The 19,111-nt window shown below is 51.9% G+C and overlaps 1 protein-coding gene across 1 annotated transcript in view; it reads left to right on the forward strand.

Moving 5' to 3' along the window:
- Window positions 1-19,111, forward strand: part of ACAP3 (ArfGAP with coiled-coil, ankyrin repeat and PH domains 3) — a 69,474-nt gene that overhangs the window by 19,483 nt on the left and 30,880 nt on the right. Inside the window, exons 2-4 of the mRNA XM_088066536.1 lie at window positions 10,883-10,940; window positions 14,257-14,376; window positions 15,557-15,610. Of these exons, the coding sequence (XP_087922662.1) occupies window positions 10,883-10,940; window positions 14,257-14,376; window positions 15,557-15,610 (232 nt within the window). The remainder of the gene's footprint in view (window positions 1-10,882; window positions 10,941-14,256; window positions 14,377-15,556; window positions 15,611-19,111) is intronic.

A 19,111-nucleotide genomic window follows, 5' to 3' on the forward strand; every position in this document is an offset into this window, starting at 1 on the left:
GACAGGTTTAGATGAGCCAAAGTTCCTTATTGTTTTTAGGTGTGTAGGACAGGCTTAGATAAGCCAAAACCCAAAGTTACTCAGCATTTTTAGGTGTAGGACAGGCTTAGATAAGCCAAAGACCAAAGTTATTTCATATTTTTGGGTTTGAATCCCTCTGCACCCCCCAAGTTCCTGCTCTGAAAATCCCTTTCCAAGACTTTTTTGTGACTCTTCCCCTCGGTATCTTCCCATCCCCATCAGGTTCTGTGGCAAACACAGGTTGGGGTGCAATAATAATATTTATTTAATAGAATAATAACAGTTTTGGGGTTTTTTAGCCTCCAGAGTTTGATTTCAGGGAGCACTTTCTGAACCTCAGAGATTTAATGCCTAAGGCACAGCTCCCCCCCTAATTCCCAGATTCCTGTGAGGGTTCAGGATGTGATAGGAGTTGGTTTTTAGTGCTTCAGGATGCTCAAACATCCCTGACTCACATCCACCGCAATTGTTCCCTAATCCATGAATCCAGAACAACATTAATTCCCATCCTGCTCTTCCATCCTCCACTGAGCAGCCATGGGAAGGATTTTCCTTGCTCAGGGTGTTGCCAGCTCAGAATGGGGGGAAAAGTCAGGGAAAATCTTTTTGATCGAGGTCAGGGAATCTCACAGAGCAGGAGAATGGTGGGGAGCACATTCCTCAGGCAATCCAGGCCCTTTGTGGGGTTCAGAAGGGAGGAATTTGTCGAGTAGAATGGGGTGGGAAGAGCTGGGAATGTCACCCCTGGGTGCCAGCACTGGGAAATGGGCAATAGGATAATGGGAGGTGGGAAATGGACAGTGGGAAATGGATTATGGTGTAATGGGAGATGAGAAATGGACAGTGGGAGATGGGAAATGGGAGATGGGAAATGGATAATGGACAATGGGAAATGGGAGATGGGAAGTGGGATAATGGGAGATGGGAAATGGGCAATGGACAATGGGAGATGGGAGATAGGAGATGGGAAATGGGCAGGCCGAGCCCAGCATGAGGAGGCCCAGCCTTGGCAGAGGATCAGGAAGTCTCACGGAGCAGGAGAATGGTGGGGCTGCAGCCAAGGGAACACAGCCCCAGTGTGGGGCTCACAATGCAGCTCCTGTGGTGGCTGCCACAAGGGAGGGCATTGTCCCCACGCCAGCCTGGCCCTGCCCCATGGGCACGCCACGCGCTCCAGGCCGGCCGGCAGAGGCCGAGGACAAGCAGCAATCAGAGCAGGATGAGCCCCAGGACAGAGAGGATTCCCTGTCCCAGAGTTCCTGGGAACAAGAGCGGAGTGTGAGCGTGTGGGAGCGTTTGTGCCTGGAGCCAGGGGACATCCAGCGCTGCCCTGGCCCCCGGGGGACACCTGCCACTGCTCTGCCTCTCTCAATGGCACCTTCTCACCATTCCTCACCACAGCCCCCCTGCTCTCTCCCGTTTGGCTCTCCAGGGGATGGGGAGGGGATGAGGAGGGAGCAGAGCCAGCCCAGGCACACGAGTGGTGCCTGGGATTCTGGAGTACAAAGTGGAAAGGAGATTTAGGTTGGATATTATGAAAAAGTTTTTTCTGGAGAGATCTCTAAAGTGCTGGGATGGTCTGCCCGGGGAGGTGGTGGAGTCACCATCCCTGGACGTGTTTAACAAAGCCCGGATGTGGCGCTGGGTGCCATGGTTTAGATGAGGCATTTGGGATGGGTTGGATTCGATGATCTTGGAGGTCTCTTCCAACCTTGGTGTTCTGGGATTCTGTGGCACTGGAAGCAAAGCCACGGGTCTTTCTGGCTGCCAGGATGCAAAGCTGGAGCTGAGGGCTGAAATCCCAGCCGGAATCAGTCAGCAGCTTCACAGATGAGGCAAAACTCTGCCCTGGAGAGGCAGCAGAAGCACTTTTCCCTTATTTCCTCCCACTTCTTTGCTAACCTTCCCTGCATCATTTTCTCAGCCCCTTCCTGCCTTCCAGCATCCCCTGCTTTTGTCCTTTGACTGTTCCCTGCTCCCGTGGCTCCCTGAGATCCCTCTGCATTCCAACTGGAGGTTCCAGGCACGCAGGCTCTGGATATTTATTCCTAAATATTCACCCTGCCAAGCTCTGTGTGCTCCGTGTGGGGCAGGGTGAATATTTAGGAATAAAACAAAGCTTTCTCCCCAGCAACAACATCCCAGACTAAACACAATCCTCACTCCAGCTCTTTCCAGTCGGGTTTCTCAGAAGGTTTTCACCCAGTGGTGAAACTTTTTTAATCCCAAAACAACTTTTCTGTGGTATTCCAGCAAGTCACAAGCCCTGGGTTTACCACACCGTTACCAGCAAGGTGCAGGGCTGCCCTATTTTTGCATGAAACTGATTTGGTTTTGAATTAAAATCCTATTTAATCTCTACTGATGTCCTCTAATTTGATGGAGATCAGTGACCAGGCCTGCAGGGTTCAACTGCAGGGTTTAATTTGTCACTTGTAGGGTGTGATTTAAGGCCTGGGTTTAACGTTCAGACATTTCCCAGTCAATTCTGCAACTCCTCAGCCACCCACAGGCACGCTCCCCTGATTCTGCACCTGTCCTGCCCTTCTGGCTCCAAATCCAGGCTGATTTTTGTGGGGGAGGGAAAAAAGAAGAGAAAAAGTAAGAGGCAGCAGGAAAAGAGGAAAAATAAGAGAAAAGAGGAAAAATAAGAGAAAAACTGAGAGGCAGGAGGAAGGAGAAAAATAAGAGAAAAGAGGCAGGGGAAAAGAGGAAAAACAAGAGAAAAGAGGAAAAATGAGTGAAACGGAGAGGCAACAGGAAAAGGGGAAAAATAAGAGAAAAGAGAAAAAACGAGTAAAACGGAGAGGCAGAGGGAAAAGAGAAAAATAAGAGAAAAGAGGAAAAAGAAGAGAAAGCCGGAGAGGTGGCAGGGAAGGGCCAGCTGTGCTGACTCGAGCATCACACGCGGCCGTTTCCAGCGGGGCTGCTCCGAATGTAGGTCAGGGTTAGTCCGGAGCTCCGCGCAGTGCCGTGTCAGCACCGGAGCCTCGGGAATAAATCCCTGGCAATTCCCGGAGCGCTGCCTCTCATCCGCAGCCCCGGCGGGGCGGCACCGGGGCAGGGGCACAGCCTGGGAGGGGTGAGCTGCTGCCGGGGACCCCGGCGTGAGGACACAGCCCCACCCTTGGAATCCGGCATTCCCAGCCGTTTATCCCGGGCTGGGCAGTGATCTCCATCCCAAAGAACCGCACGGTGCTTTTGCCTTGGGGGCAGGGATAAAAGGGGATAAAAGACATGGGGACAAGGGCTGCTTTCCCAGGAAGCCAGAGGGAGCAAAGGGAGCAGCAAGCTCGGGAATCCCTGATTTCCAGCCCAGGATCTCATCTTCCAAGGGTGGGAAAAGCAGGATTTCACCCTCCTGGTGCTAAATGCAGATTTTCCCATTGATCCACAGCCAGAGAAGTGAAGCACGTGCCCACTCAGACATCCTTTTCTCTTTTTTGCTTCTTGCTCTTTAAGCTCCATCAGGAGCTTCAGGGGGAACCAAAAATTTCTAATTTCTGTTCTCCGTGTTCTTTATCACCTACACTTGGAGAACTTGGTCCTTGTGGCTTCTTTCCAACTCAGGATATTTCTTAATTCAGATTGGCTGCTCTGAAATGGGATTTCAGCACTACTGAAGTCACTGCTCTTCCCCCAAAATGAGTTTTAATCCAGTTTTTCCTGGTCTTGCTGTTGAAACTCAAAGGCAGGTTCTGAAGAGGATGAAGAGCAAGGGCTAAGGATTTGGATTGCTGGGAATGTGATGGGGGAGCCTGGTTTGATTGGAAATTGGAATTAGAATTCCTTGGAAGTGGTGGCTGGCAGCTTTTAGAGGGGTAGGGGACAGGGTTGTGCCTGGCCCGTGTGTGGGTGCTTGGGAGAAGCAGGAAAACCCCTTTTTCCCAGTTCTGGGCTGACTCTTCCAGCAGGAATCGAGTTTAAAACTGGGCCCAGGGCTCAGGGGACTTTTTTGTCTTTGATGTTCAAGTTGAGCCCCATCTTTGTGCTTGAATTCCCCTCCCCAAGCTGTGAGCTGTGCATGAAACACACCCGGCTCCAGCCAGGTTTTCAGGGAGATGCAGATTCAGGAGCAGCTGGGATTCATGGAGGGAGTTCTGATCCAGGATTTCCCTCCATTCCCCTCCCAAATCCTTTTTTTCCAGGTGAGCTGGGAAGGCTGAGCTGCTGTTTAATGTCAATTCCGTTTCTTTTCTCCTTAAACTCCCACCTCCAACGTCATCCAGAATTCCCACTCCTCATCCTCACACACCTGTGGCTGCACTCGTCCCCTGAGCACTCCCGGGCCATTCCCAGGAGGAAAAATCCATGGAATTCACCACGGCCACGGCAGGACGGGGTTGCCATGGATACCGTCACCATGGAGCCGTTGCCATGGTGACACTGCCATGGTCGTGAGGATGCAAAGGGCACTGATCCTTGGGGAAGGAGGGAGGAAGGGAGGGAGGAAGGGAGGGAGGAAGGGAGGGAGGAAGGAAGGAAGGGAGGGAGGGAGGGAGGGAGGGAGGGAGGGAGGAAGGAAGGAAGGGAGGGGGGAAGGGGGGGGGGACGGAAGGGAGGAAGGGAGGAAGGGGGGGGGGAGGAGAGGAAGGAAAAGGAAGCAGGAAGGAAGTCGCGGAAGGAAGTGGCGGAAGGAAGTGGCAGAAGTGGCGGAAGTGGCGGAAGTGGCGGAAGGAAAGGAAGGAAGGAAAGGAAGGAAGGGAGGAAAGGAAGGAAGGAAGGAAGGAAGGAAGGAAGGAAGGAAGGAAGGAAGGAAAGAAGGAAGGAAGGAAGGAAGGAAGGAAGGAAGGAAGGAAGGAAGGAAGGAAGGAAGGAAGGAAGGAAGGAAGGAAGGAAGGAAGGAAGGAAGGAAGGAAGGAAGGAAGGAAGGAAGGAAGGAAGGAAGGAAGGAAGGAAGGAAGGAAGGAAGGAAGGAAGGAAGGAAAAGGAAGGAAGGAAAAGGAGGGAAGGAAAAGGAGGGAAGGAAAAGGAGGGAAGGAAAAGGAGGGAAGGAAAAGGAGGGAAGGAAAAGGAGGGAAGGAAAAGGAGGGAAGGAAAAGGAGGGAAGGAAAAGGAGGGAAGGAAAAGGAGGGAAGGAAAAGGAGGGAAGGAAAAGGAGGGAAGGAAAAGGAGGGAAGGAAAAGGAGGGAAGGAAAAGGAGGGAAGGAAAAGGAGGGAAGGAAAAGGAGGGAAGGAAGGAAGAAAGGAAAGGGAATTGTGGATACCAGAGGGCTCAGGAGCTCTCAGATTGATGTTTAGGGAGGTTCAAAAACAATTCAAAACTATCTAGAAGCCTAAAGGGCGACCTAAAAATCCCAAGAGTGGCTTTCACCTCGTTTTACCTCCGAAAACAGTGTCTGGCAGAAGACAGATATGGAGGTGGAGCTTAAAATCCCCCAAATTAATCCACTTTTCCTTAAAGGAGTGCTTTTATTTGAATTTCTGGAGAAAGTTGGGGCAGTTGGCAGCTGTCAGAGCCCCTGTCAGGCTGCTGAAGGTTCTGGGAGGAGTTGGATGAGAAATGCTTTGGTTTTGTGCCAAACCCCCCTTTTTATTTCAGGCAGAGCTCATCTCACTGAGGCAGACGTTGGTTTCAAATAGAAATCAGCCAGAATTAATACTAATACTAATACTAATACTAATGATTGCATACCCACTTCAGAGCATTTTGCCACTGCTGTTTATGAGACCCTCCAGTGAGAGGTGGAAGAATTAATTATTCTCAGTCTTTATGGTGGTAGAGCTCCTGTGCATGCTGTGGCCACTGGGAACAGGATTCAGGAATTCCTGTCTCCTATCCTGACCTCTGGAAATGCCATGGAAATCTCTCTGGCCCATGGAATTAACCAAGGCAGATCTGGAGCATCCCTGCAGTGCCACTTCTTGTAGCAGCCTGATTTGGGTTCAGCAGAGCTCCAGCTGCTCCAGGGCAGGACAAAGAACATTTTCTGGGATCTGAGCATTCCAGAAGCTCCCTTCCAACCTCATCAGGCTCACTCAGCCTTTCCCTGGCTGTGCAAGATGTTTCTGGGGAGGAGCTGTCACTGCAAGGCAGGGATTTGCAGTTTCCCTGGATCTCACAGTCATTCCTGCTGCTGCTCCCCCAGTGGGATTTGTTCCCTCTGAATTCCCGCTGGAAGGAGTTTTTAGGAATTCCTCAGTAGGTGCCAGAGCTCTGCTCACCCAGTGGGGTTTATTCCCTCTGAATTCCTGCTGGAAGGGGTTTTTTAGGAATTCCCCTCTCAGGTGTTGGCAGCACAAGGTGCCAAAGCTCTGCTTTGACTGTGGCACTCCTGATTTATGATCCATCCGAAGGGGGAGAGATTTGGATGCTGGGAACAGCTGGGAACAACTGGAACAGCTCCGGGGAGCTCCAGATTCCCTCCTTTCCAGCTGGGAGAGGCTTTTATGGGAGCACAGGAGATTTTAGGGTGGGAATTGGCTCCCATGTGGGAGAGTCACAAATCAGCTGGAGCTGGCAGTGGTGCAGGAAGAGGGAGGGAAGCTCTCCGGAAGCATTCCTGCTCCTGCAGCAGGGATTTCTTCCCATTGACTGCCCTGGGAGCTGGCTGGGATCCCACTGGGATGAGCTCACTCTGAGCTGTGAGGAGCTGGAGCTGCTCTGGGGGAACTTCGGCAAGGAAGGATCTCAGAGATGCTTTTTAGATGGTGACCGAGAGAGGTTTTATGTATAACTTTTTTGTCTAATTTTCTGCATAATTTTCTGCCTATTTTTTTGCCTAATTTTCTATACAATTTTCTGTCCAATTTTCTGTCTAAACACTCATTTGAGAGACCAAATGAGCCCTCCCCACACACAATTCACCCTGCAGAAAACTTCTTTATTTTCCTGACCATAAAACCCCTCAGTCTATCTGTTATTGTGCCTGAATTTCCCTGACAGAAAAGGGAGGAAAACCAACTGCACTTCCCAAGGAAAATGAAGGCCGTGGTTAATTAAGGTAGCTTTGCCAGCTGGGAGGATGAGTGGCTGCTTTTAGAACACTTAATAGTGGGAATTACAGTTTTTATGCTTTTGTTTCCCATCTCCTGGTGGTTGCCAGAGGTAACTGAGCAATTTCAGGTCACGTTTATTACTTTTTAATCCCCATTTTGGGGTCGGGTTTCTGCCTGTGTTGGTGTCAGGGAACAAAGAAATGCCAAGCAAAGCACGGCCGCTATTCCAGCCTGGAGGAAAAGCAGGAAAATGCAGCCAGGCCTCTCTGGGAATGTCTGCTGATCACTTCATGCCTCAGCTGTGGTAAAAGGAGATTATTTCATGCTGAATTTATCCATGGAATCCATGGCTGTGCTCACTTGAGAATCCCTGGCTCCTGCCAGAGGTGGATTCCTCATGGAATGCTCGCAGTCTCCATGGGAAGGGATTTGATCAATTTAGGGATCTAAATTGGATCAATTTAGGGATCCCAGCTCTGTTAGGTCTAATCATTGCTCCAGCCACCACCCAGCTTTTTTAAAGCTGTTACAGGAACCAGAGGTGGTGAAAATCCAACTAAAAAGAGAATTTGCAGCTGTCCTATCCCAGCCCCTAGCTCGGGGGAACATTTTCCCTTTGGTTTTGTCCATTCTCCTCTCCAAGCACAGCCTAGAAAATCCAATTCTGGTCTCCCACACAGCCCCAGCCTCAGCCTGTGCTGCCACCAGCTCGATCTCTGCAGCAGTTTTCCAGGGATCCTTCCCCTGGATCCCTTTCCCAGGGATCCTTCCCCTGGATCCCTTTGGGATGCAGTTGATTGGGATCCTGGCTGGAGCTGGGAGCAAGTCAGAGGAGGCAAATTCCATTCTTAGAGCTCAATATTCTCATCCCCGTGGAACAGAAAAACGTTTCCAGTGAGATTTTGGCCACATTTGGTGGATTTTTGCTGTTTCTGAGCCATTTCTCTAAAACACAAAGCAGAATGCACAAAACAGAGCCCTCTGGGCTGCGGGGAATCGCTGCTGCTTTCTCCCTGGCAGAGGAGAGAGCCTCATCTCTTCAGTGGGAAGGGCTTTGGATGAGGCCAGGGATTGTTTTCCCTCCCCTCCTGCCGGAAAAAAGCCTGGCAGAGCTTCAGCAGGAAGAGCAGAACATCAGGAAACGTGCAGGGCACGGAGCCAGGCCGTGGCTCCAGCTGCTCCGGGGCTGCCCAGCCATCAGCCCATCACTTGATTCCATTTCTGTCAGGGTTTTGAAAAGATCCCATTCTTGGCCAAGCTGGATTCCTGCAGCTGGGAGAGGCTGTGCTGAGCATCCTGGAGTGCTCCTGGGATTTGCTCAGGGGGCACAAACGCTGTGGGATGGGATGGGAATGGGAATGGGTGGGAAGCAGATGTGGATTCCCATTCCCAGATTCCTCCGGGGATGGAGCAGCTCGGCAGTGCTGAGGTGGCATTTCCTCATCCCTGAGGAGTCATTCCAGGTCCTCAGGCTGCTTGTGTAACTCACAGGGCTCTGCCTTTCATCCCTGACACGCCAGGGGAGCAGTGGGAGGATGTAAATTTGGGAATGGAGCTGGCAGAGCCTTCAGCTTGTGAGCAGTGGCACTGGAATCAGTATTCCTCAAGGAAATACCAAAAAATTCCTTTTTCCTCCAGGAAAACAGGATCAGTGGGCTCTGGAATTGCACCAGCAAGAAGGAAAAGTATAATTTAAACCCCAAAACCCAGGGATGGACTTGGATGTGGTGAAGGATGGGAAATCAGGTGCTAATCAGGAGATGCAGAAAGAAAAATCCTTGAGCAGCAGGAGCGGCTGTGTGGGAGGAGTTAGGATTGAATATTGGGATCCCTTTGCTTTTCACTTCCAGCTTATCCCAAATGGAAGTGTGGCTGTGCTGACCCAGCCTCACCTCAGGCTCAGAGTTCCTCTCCCCAGGAATTTCCTTGGGATATAAAAATACCTGAAAAGGATGGATAAATGTCCCCCTCTGCTTCCTGGGACTCCATTCCAGCCAAGTAAATCTCTGGCATCTCTGCCTTTGGATTCAAACCTTTTCCATCAAGCCCATATCCCAAATAAAAAGCTCAAATTTCTTGCCCTCTTAGCCACAGCCCCTCGTGTTCCCCCCTCAGCAGATCCCAGCCCCAGAAACGTCTCCTTCCTCCACAGAGTCCAGATTTATCCATGGGCTGGGATAAAAATGGGGAGTAAATTATAAATGCTCTCTCCATCTCCTGGCAGGAAATCTGCTGCCAGCCTGACTTTCAGATTGCAGATTCCACAATGGCTGCTCCTGCTTCCCTGGAAAGAAAAGCATTCCCGGAAAAACCAGCTCTTCCCTCTTTCCAAGCTGCTTTTTGTGTCCAGCTATCAGCAGCACGAGGAAACCGAGTGGAAAAATTGAATCTGGCAGCAGGAGAGCGACGCATGAAGGCACACGAGTCCCAAACCCGGGGAACAAAAATAGCTGAGAGAGGGGAAAAAGCCTGAAAAGAGCCTTTTTAATGATTCCTTTTCTTTCCAAAAGCTTTGCCCCGGGCACAGCCACGCTGCTGTTTGTGTGGGGCAGCCACGTGGGAGGCAGTAGAGCAGGAGCTCCACATTATTCCATGGAAAAGCTCCTTGTTTTTTTTTTAATTTTTGTTTTTTGGCTGTGTTTTTCAAGGGCTGGTGGTGGCAGATTGATGGTAGCCAGAGCCCTGGGCATTGGGCTCCAGCCTGGATTTCATTTTCCAGGGAGTTGGAGGGAGTTTAGGATTCTGCTGGGACTCTGGAGGATGCTGGAGGAATAAGAAGGGACAACCCAGCAGTTTTTCACTGGAGAATATTCCTGGGATGAAGACACCCAGAGCCTCAGAGTTAGCACAAATCCAGATGGTTCCTGCAGGAATTCTGCTGTTCCCCTTGGATTGGGGGTGTCCTGTCCTTTTCCTGAGAGCAGGACCAGCTCATGTCCCTCCAAATCCTGTCCCTGCAGCTGGCACAAGCTCAGGGCTGGGTTTTTTTCAAACCTTGGATGGAATATAACAGGAACCAACCTTTTAAATCCTGATCCCACGGACCTAAGAAGCTCCCTGAATAAAATTTGGATTTCAAATCCTTGGTGCCAGGGGGTGGTGGGAGGCCTGACCACATTCCCAGATGTGTGGTTAAAGAAATCAGCAGCCGAGCGCTCTGCTGGGAACGCTCTCAGCTTTGCATGGCTCTCTGCTGGACTCTGGCCTCCCAAAAATCCTTCCAGAGCCACATTCCTGACTCTGGGAATGCCTCCTGCAGGTGGCTGATGTCATGGTGATGTTTCCCTTGGAGAGGGAGGCCCGCTGACCTTTGCAGCTGGGCTCTGGCAGCCCCTCGCTGTCACATCTGCCCGGTGACATGGAAAAGAGGCAAATCCCAGAATCCTGGAGTGGATTTCTCCCTATCCAAGCAAAGCCCCACGTGTGTGGAGGAGCCTTTTAGTGTTCAGAGGCCAAAGGGCTGCTCTGTTTCTGTTTGAGTGGTGGTTCCTGAGGTTTAAAGGTGATAATTCAGCAATTCAAGGGCAGCTACAGCCTGGAAATGGGGTTTGGTGATGCTGGAGCAAGGAATTTGTGCCTGATGGGAATGCATGGAGCAATGTGTGCTGTTAATGAACAGAACGAAGCCGCTAAATGAATTTGCTGGGGGTGTCTTCCCAGCCCACCTGAATTTCTCTATGGTGGAATCATCTCCATCTCTTTCCCCAGCCCTGGAATTCATTCCTGAGCCATTCAGCCCCGAACTTTTGGAGCAGCAGGAAACATCCAAGTGGGAATAATGAGTCCCTCCTCCTGTCCCTACAGCTCTCAGCCCCTCTGATCCTTGTTCACCCCTCCCTGGCCTCTTCCCCAGTCATCACGAGCCATCAATTAACCCTTCCTTGCTGCTAATTAATGACTCCTCCTTGCTGTTCTGTTGTAGGGCAACCATCGATGAGGTGGAAACAGATGTGGTGGAGATCGAGGCCAAGCTTGACAAGGTGAGGGCAGTTTGTGGCCTGAGGGGGACTGGGGGAGCCCCTGCTCAGGAATTGGGTCCCTCCAAGTGTTCCCTAAAACTCTGAGCCCATTTCCAGCTGTTAAACTGATGTTTAGGCTTGTCTCCAGGCCTGGGGCTTGGCAGGGCTGCTCTCAGCTGGGACAGGAGCCCCAGGCAGGCTCTGCTGGTGAATATTGACCTTCTCCTCCCGCTGTAGGGTCCCAGGGGGGTCCCACTGCCTCGGGGGCTTCTCCCAGTGCTGGCTGTCCCCTCTCCACTGCCCTTGGTGACACTGGGTGGGCTGGGAGGTGTTTGGTGTCCTCCCAGGGACCCAAGGGCCACGTCCCAGATGCTGGATGTGCCCGGTGTTCAGCCAGACCCTGCAGTGGGACCTTGGAAAGGCCGTCTCAGGGACCACTTTGGCCATTTTGCATTAGGCTGCTGATTCTTAAGACCCAGTTTTTAGTCCAGGTCTAAGCTTGTGATGGAAATTGGCTTTTCCACCCCCACTCCTCCTCGTCTGAGAGATTGTTTTTTTTCTAAACAAAAATAGAAAGAGATGAATAAGAGGAGTCAGAAGAGCTGCTGGCTTTTTATCTGTGAGATTCCCCCCAGGCAGGCAGGGATGAAATCCCGAGTCTGAGGGAGAAGGGAGCTGGGTAGGAGCCACAAGCCCTGGGCAAGGCTGTGTCCTACAAAAGCTATTTCCCCATAAGCTGCTGGGAGTGCTTTGTCTGCACTGGTGGCACTGGGGGGGATGCAGAGGGATTTGGGCTCTCTAAATTTAGAGAGCAGGGGGTGAAAACTGCTCTGATTGTGGCCCAGTGCCCTGCAGGGAGGGGATTTGGAGTGCCAGGAGCAATCCTGGAGCTCGAAGTGCAGGAGTCACTGGCAGCCCCAGCTGGAATTTGCAGCTGGAGAACCACTGGGAATTTGTTCCAATTAAATTCCGATTCATTCCTCTGAGGGTAGCTTTGGACCAGACTCAATCATTCCCATTCCTAATAAATCAGCCTGGGATGGCCCAGCTCCTCTCCTGTGGGAGATACCCACCTTTTCCAGGTGGGAATGTTGCTCCCAAAGAGCTACCAGGACTGGCCTACCAAAGCCTGACTTTACTCTGCCTTTTCCTGTGCCCTGAACATTGGATTTATGAATTATTATCTTCCATCACCTGTTCAACTGGAGGGAAAACAGTGGTGATAATTCAGCCAAAGATTTCCCACATTTTATCCCATTTCCAGTGCTCCCTTGGGGTTGGGGTTTGGGACTGGGGTCCTGAGCTGCTGGGGACACAGCCTTGGCCACGGGGCTTTGTTTGCAGAGGTGCTCTGGAAGCTGCCACGTTGCAGGAGAGGCTGGAATTCCTTTCCAGAGACTCCATCCAAACCCCAAGTGCAGTCTGGGCTCCAGATGTGACAGGAACTGCAGCTGTTTGCTTTTCTTCCCAGGGTTTGGAGGGGATCTTGGAATTGTAGGGGCAGGGGAGGGTGTGAGCGAGGGCTGGAGGTGCAGATGGGCCACGTGTGACCCCAGATATTTTTATTTATGCACGCAGATCTCCTCTGCTCCTCTCCTCTCCTCTCTCCTTTTTACAGACCTCGTTCTGCAGTGCAGACAGAGCAAACCCCAAAACAGACCCCAAAGCCTCAGGGCTGCAGGAACAGAACTAAACCCCAAACCAGACCCCAAAGCTTTGGGGCTGCAGAAACAGAACAAACCCCAAAACAGACCCCAAAGCTTTGGGGCTGCAGGATCAGAACAAGCCCCAAACCAGCATCTGGGGCTTTGGCATCCAACCAAAGTGAAAAACTCCTCGTTCCCAGCCTGTAGGTGAGGTTGGTTGGCAGGGAAAAAAAACATTTTTCATTAGGAAAATGAATATCCCTACAAAGCTGCTGGGTTTTGAGGATGTAAAACATCACTTTTCATTATCAGCAGCGAGTTTTCCACTTCATTCAGGAGCCCAGGACAAGGGTGAGGTAAAACAAAACAAAACAAAATAATGCCAAAAACATTTTCCCAGTGGGCAGCCCTCGCTGTTTCATATATCCTTTGTTTTATGGGCTTATCTTTAAGTTGTTTTATGTTTAAGTTGTCTGAAAGGAGAGAGGCCAACGGCCAGGAATTCCAAGCCAAAGCTCCACTCCCAGTTTGCTCTGGAAGTCTGGGAATGTTCCCTGCAGCTGTTAAATTACCCAGAATTAATAAAGGCTGTCTGGGAGATGCAGCAAATTCCAGAGGGGGAATCCACCTCATTTTTCCAGGTTATTTCCCAGGTGACATCCCTATAAAAAGGCCCTTCCCAGGTCCAGCAGAAAGGCTGCCCTGAGTCCCAGAGGTGGAATTCCCAGGAAAAGATTCCTGGAGCTGCAGGAGTGTGGGGAATATTTCATTTCTGTGCAGCGCTGATGGTTTCAGCTGGGAGGGAGCACAGCCTGGCACTGGCTGCTCACAGCCCAAGGGGGTTCAGCAGCTGGGGAAAGGAAAATGGGATAGAAAAGCAGAATTCTGGTTTCCTGTCACTCAAAAGCAGGAGCAGCCCCCACCAGTCCCCACCAGTCCCCACCAGTACACACCAGAGCAGTCAGCTGGGCTCTGATTGATGATCCCAAAGAGATTTTAGGCAGTTTTTTCCATTTTCTCTGAGCACCAAGGAGCCAATCCTGGCTCCTCCTTGGCCCATCTGTGTGATCGGGTTCCCTCCACGATGGAGCAAGCAGGAGAAACCCCCTGGAAAAAACAGGATTCTGGATTCACCTGCCCTCAGGGGAGAGCCTGGGACTGCTGAGTGACAGAGGGAATGTCACAGCAGCCAGTTCCCTGGGGCTGGGATTGGCGTCCCTAGCCTGCCCCGGGGTGGGGTTGGAATCCCTGGGGCTGGGATTGGCATCCCTGTCCAGTGCTGATCCTGTCCCCATGTCCCTGTCCCCATGTCCCTGTCCCTGTCCCTGTGTCCCTGTCCCCATGTCCCTGTCCCTGTCCCCATGTCCCTGTCCCTGTCCCCGTGTCCCTGTCCCCGTGTCCCTGTCCCCGTGTCCCTGTCCCTGTCCCCATGTCCCTGTCCCTGTCCCCGTGTCCCTGTCCCCGTGTCCCTGTCCCCGTGTCCCTGTCCCTGTCCCCATGTCCCTGTCCCTGTCCCCATGTCCCTGTCCCTGTCCCCGTGTCCCTGTCCCCGTGTCCCTGTCCCCGTGTCCCTGTCCCTGTCCCCATGTCCCTGTCCCTGTCCCCGTGTCCCTGTCCCCGTGTCCCTGTCCCCGTGTCCCTGTCCCCGTGTCCCTGTCCCTGTCCCCATGTCCCTGTCCCTGTCGGTGCAGCTGGTGAAGCTCTGCAGTGGCATGATCGAGGCTGGCAAGGTTTACATCACCACCACCAAGCACTTTGTCAGCGGCGTGCGGGACCTGTCGCAGCAGTGCAAGAAGGATGAGATGATCTCGGTGAGGTTGGGCTGGGCCGGGGATTCGGGGAGGGCTGGGGGCTGCTCAGATCCCTGCTGATCCCAGCTCTGATCCCAGATCAGATCCCTGCTGATCCCAGCTCTGATCCCAGCTCAGATCCCTGCTGATCCCAGCTCAGATCCCTGCTGATCCTGGCTCTGATCCCAGATCAGATCCCTGCTGATCCTGGCTCTGATCCCTGCTGATCCTGGCTCTGATCCCTGCTGATCCTGGCTCTGATCCCTGCTGATCCCGGCTCTGATCCCTGCTGATCCCAGCTCAGATCCCAGCTCAGATCCCTGCTGATCCCAGCTCTGATCCCTGCTGATCCCAGCTCAGATCCCTGCTGATCCTGGCTCTGATCCGTGCTGATCCTGGCTCAGATCCCTGCTCTGATCCCTGATGATCCCGGCTCTGATCCCAGCTCAGATCCCTGATGATCCCTGCTGATCCCTGCTCAGATCCCGACTCAGATTCCTGTTCAGATCTCTGCTCAGATCCCTGCTGCTTGGAATGGATCACAAATCCAAGCCCCTCATGCTGCTTAAGCAGCCACTCAGAATGAGGTTCTGTGTGTGGGGGATGCAGTGGGTGACACCAGGCTGGAAGCTCAGTGAGATGCCCTCAGAACAAGATCTGATGTGGGGGATGCAGTGGCTGACACCAGGCTGGAAGCTCAGTGAGATGCCCTCAGAACGAGATCTGATGTGGGGGATGCAGTGGCTGACACCAGGCTGGAAGCTCAGTGAGATGCCCTCAGAACAAGATCTGATGTGGGGGATGCAGTGGCTGACACCAGGCTGGAAGCTCAGTGAGATGCCCTCAGAACGAGATCTGATGTGGGGGATGCAGTGGCTGACACCAGGCTGGAAGGTCGCAGTGAGATCCATGACTTGCAGGCAGACCCAGACTCTGAGGAAGGGCCGGTGCTGCCGAGGCTGTTGCAATCTAGGTCAGTGAGCAGCAGGGATTTGGGAGGTGCCCACGCAGGCACACGTGGAGCTCAGCTCTGGACTGGCAAGGAAAGGCTCAGATGGCTCAGAAACCTCCCTGGCAAGCAGCACTGACTGCTCAGAGCCTTCCTGAGCCTCTCCCTCAGCCCTGGCAATGAGGGGCGGCTGCTTCTCTTCCTTGCCACTTCTCTTCACCTTTTTATTTTATTTTTTTATTGTTTTTGCAGGAGTGCCTGGATAAATTTGGGGACAGCCTGCAGGAAATGATCAATTACCACATGGTAAGGAGCTTTCTCCTGGGTGCTGGTGGCATTGCTGATGTCCCCTGTGTTTGCCACAAAGAAGGGTCCTGGAAGGGTGAGAAAATCGTCAAGAGGACAATTCACCCAAGTGCTGCACTCCAGAATTTTTTTCTTCTTCCCTTTGGGCAGCAGAGGCAGGACACCCAGGGCCCCGAGGAGGATTTTGGCTGTTCACAAACCTCGTTGGGGCAGATTTGGGACAAATTCCGGAGCCTGGCATCCAAATCCGTGGCATGGGGCCAGGGGTGAGGGAGCGAAGCGTCAGACTGAGAGTGCAGCGCTGCCCGGGGGATGCTCTGTGCTCGAGGAGTTGAACAGCCAGGACTCGTTAATCCTGCCCCGAGATCAAAGCAGGCAAATTCCCACACGCCAGAGCCCCGGGAGTTCAAATTGCCCTTTCCACAAGGCAAAGCTGCCAGCGAGAGGCAGGTGCCGGGCTCTGGGTGCCGCAGAGGTGCGCTCAGAGGAGCGCTGGGGTCTGGCTGCCGTGGGCTGCAGCAGGAGCTCTGCCTGAGCCACCTGCGAGCCCTGCCAGAGTGCGCTGGGCTCCCAGAGCAGCCGCCCTCCGCAGCTGCCCGAGGAGCTGCTCCCAGCCCCTGCCTCACCGGGCACCTGGAATGGCTTTTCCCAAGGAAAAAAGCGTCGGGGAAAGGTTCCGCATGTGCTGCTCTGCCAGGCCTGTGGGGCTTTGGAGGAGGAGAAATGGGAGTGAAGAAATCCGTGGCAGCGGCAGAGGGAAGGTTGTTTTTTGTGGCAGAGCAGAGAAAATCCTGATTTTCTTCCATGAATTCTTCCTGCCGAGCAGCACCTGAAGCCCTGAGAAGCTCCCCCTTCATCCCAGGGATCCCGTCCCAGCTTCCAGCCTGGAACCTCTGGATGCAGAGTGTCTGCGAGTGCAGCCTCCTCTGAAATGGGAATTTTTCCCCTCGGGAGGAGGATCCTTCCCAGAGCTGGGACCTTCCCCTGTCCCCCCTCACTCCCTGGGGTTCTCCAGGGCACCATTTCCCTGCCACCAGCACATTCCCAGGGGAAGAATTCCCAAATCCTGCCTCCCCCAGCCTTGGGAGAGCACAGCAGAGTGAATCCCTGTCCAGGAAATGGCTTTGGAATGACTTCAGCTGCATCCCCCCTTCCCAGGGGTTCAGAGAGTTCTTTTTGGTGCCTTCTGCTGTCTCTGAGGGTGTGAGTGTCTTGGCTCCTCCAAGGATCACAGCTATGGAAGGGATGTCAGAGCTTCACTCCAGGAATGTTTCCAGGACAGTTTGTACAACTGAAACCAGTAAAAAAGAAAGGGAAAATATTCCCCCATCACAAAAAAAAACCAAAAAATCAGTTGGTCTATGATTTTATTGCCAGAGCACAGGGCCTGCTCCAGACTCAGCAAAATCCAAGCTCGAAGCTGCTGGAATGCAAAGAGCTCTAGAGAATTCCCAGTTTTTTCCACTCCTTTTAGTGCACAGAGAGGAACAAACATCAAAACCACCTGAGAGGAGCTGGAGTCGCTGCCCCGGCCTTTTCTGCCTCATTTCAGCCACATTTCCTCTCTCCCTCTGGGACTTCTCCCAGCAGCTTTGGCATTCCTGCCTCCCGGAGGGATCCAGCAGCTGGGTGTGGATCCAGAACCAAGGCAGCCCCACATTCCCAGAGAACTCCCGAGTGCTCGGCAAGGCGAGAGCCAAGATTTCCTGAGCTGCCCTCTGGAAGGGGCTGGGATCTCAGGGCCCTTGGCTGCCTTGGGAATGGTTTCAGAGGGAATTCCATCCCTCGGGTGGGCGAGGAGGATGCAGGAGGAGGCCCAGGAAGGGATTTTTCCAGCTGGCTGTGTGTGACTGGAGCAGGGAATTGGGAATGGCGCTGCCCCGGAGCCCCTGGGAATCAGTTCCCACCGAGCTGATCCAGGGAAAGCATGGGAGCATCCCGGGATGCTGGGCTCAGCAAGGGAAGGAATTTCCTGCTGAGGCAGTGCTGACCTCTGCAGGGGGAGCTCCTGATTCCAGGCAGATGCCAGGCAATAAATACAAATATAAGTAAATAAAAATAGAAATGAAAATATAAGTAAATATAAATATACGTAAATATAAATAGAATTAAATATAAATATTAAATTTAATAATCTACTGAAGATTTTATATTTTATAAAATAGTATTATACTTTAATTAAGATTTTAATTAACTAGGTAATATCTTAATATTAATGGTTTATATTTATATTTAAATTTAACATGTATATATTTAATATAAATACATATATTTATGTATATGTATTATATGATATATAATATTATAGATATTATCTATATTTATTATATATATTTTTGGGTATTATATGTATTATTTATAATGTAATATATGTATATATTTAATATAAATACATATCTTAATTATAATTATAGACACAAAGAAATATAAATATAAATATAAATGTAAATGTAAATGTAAATATAAATATAAATATATGTAAAGGAAGGAGCTTGGAACAATCTATTCTGCAAAAGAGAGGGAAATTTCAGGGATTTGTAAGACCCCGGCCCCTGTTCCGTGCTCTGGAGCCCTCACGAGTTCCCAGCGTGGTTTGGGCTTTTCCTTCCCTGGATGCAGCATCGGGGCTCCAGTGCCCTCCTCCGGCAAAACCGGGAATTCCAGATGGGATTGGCACCGCTAAACTGGGAATTCCAGATGGGATTGGCACCGCCAAACCGGGAATTCCAGATGGGATTGGCACCGCCAAACCGGGAATTCCAGATGGGATTGACACCGCTAAACCGGGAATTCCAGATGGGATTGGCACCGCCAAACCGGGAATTCCAGATGGGATTGGCACCGCCAAACCGGGAATTCCAGATGGGATTGACACCGCTAAACTGGGAATTCCAGATGGGATTGACACCGCCAAACCGGGAATTCCAGATGGGATTGGCACCGCTAAACTGGGAATTCCAGATGGGATTGACACCGCCAAACCGGGAATTCCAGATGGGATTGACACCGCTAAACCGGGAATTCCAGATGGGATTGGCACCGCCAAACCGGGAATTCCAGATGGGATTGGCACCGCCAAACCGGGAATTCCAGATGGGATTGGCACCGCCAAACCGGGAATTCCAGATGGGATTGGCACCGCCAAACCGGGAATTCCAGATGGGATTGGCACCACCAAACCGGGAATTCCAGATGGGATTGACACCGCTAAACCGGGAATTCCAGATGGGATTGGCACCGCCAAACCGGGAATTCCAGATGGGATTGGCACCGCCAAACCGGGAATTCCAGATGGGATTGACACCGCTAAACTGGGAATTCCAGATGGGATTGGCACCGCCAAACCGGGAATTCCAGATGGGATTGACACCGCTAAACCGGGAATTCCAGATGGGATTGACACCGCTAAACCGGGAATTCCAGATGGGATTGACACCGCTAAACCGGGAATTCCAGATGGGATTGACACCGCTAAACCGGGAATTCCAGATGGGATTGACA

The sequence above is a fragment of the Pseudopodoces humilis genome, chromosome 24 (assembly GCF_049639895.1).
Source record: "Pseudopodoces humilis isolate 2021_Gansu_Grassland_sample_001 chromosome 24, ASM4963989v1, whole genome shotgun sequence".
In the NCBI taxonomy this organism is placed as follows: Eukaryota; Metazoa; Chordata; class Aves; order Passeriformes; family Paridae; genus Pseudopodoces; species Pseudopodoces humilis.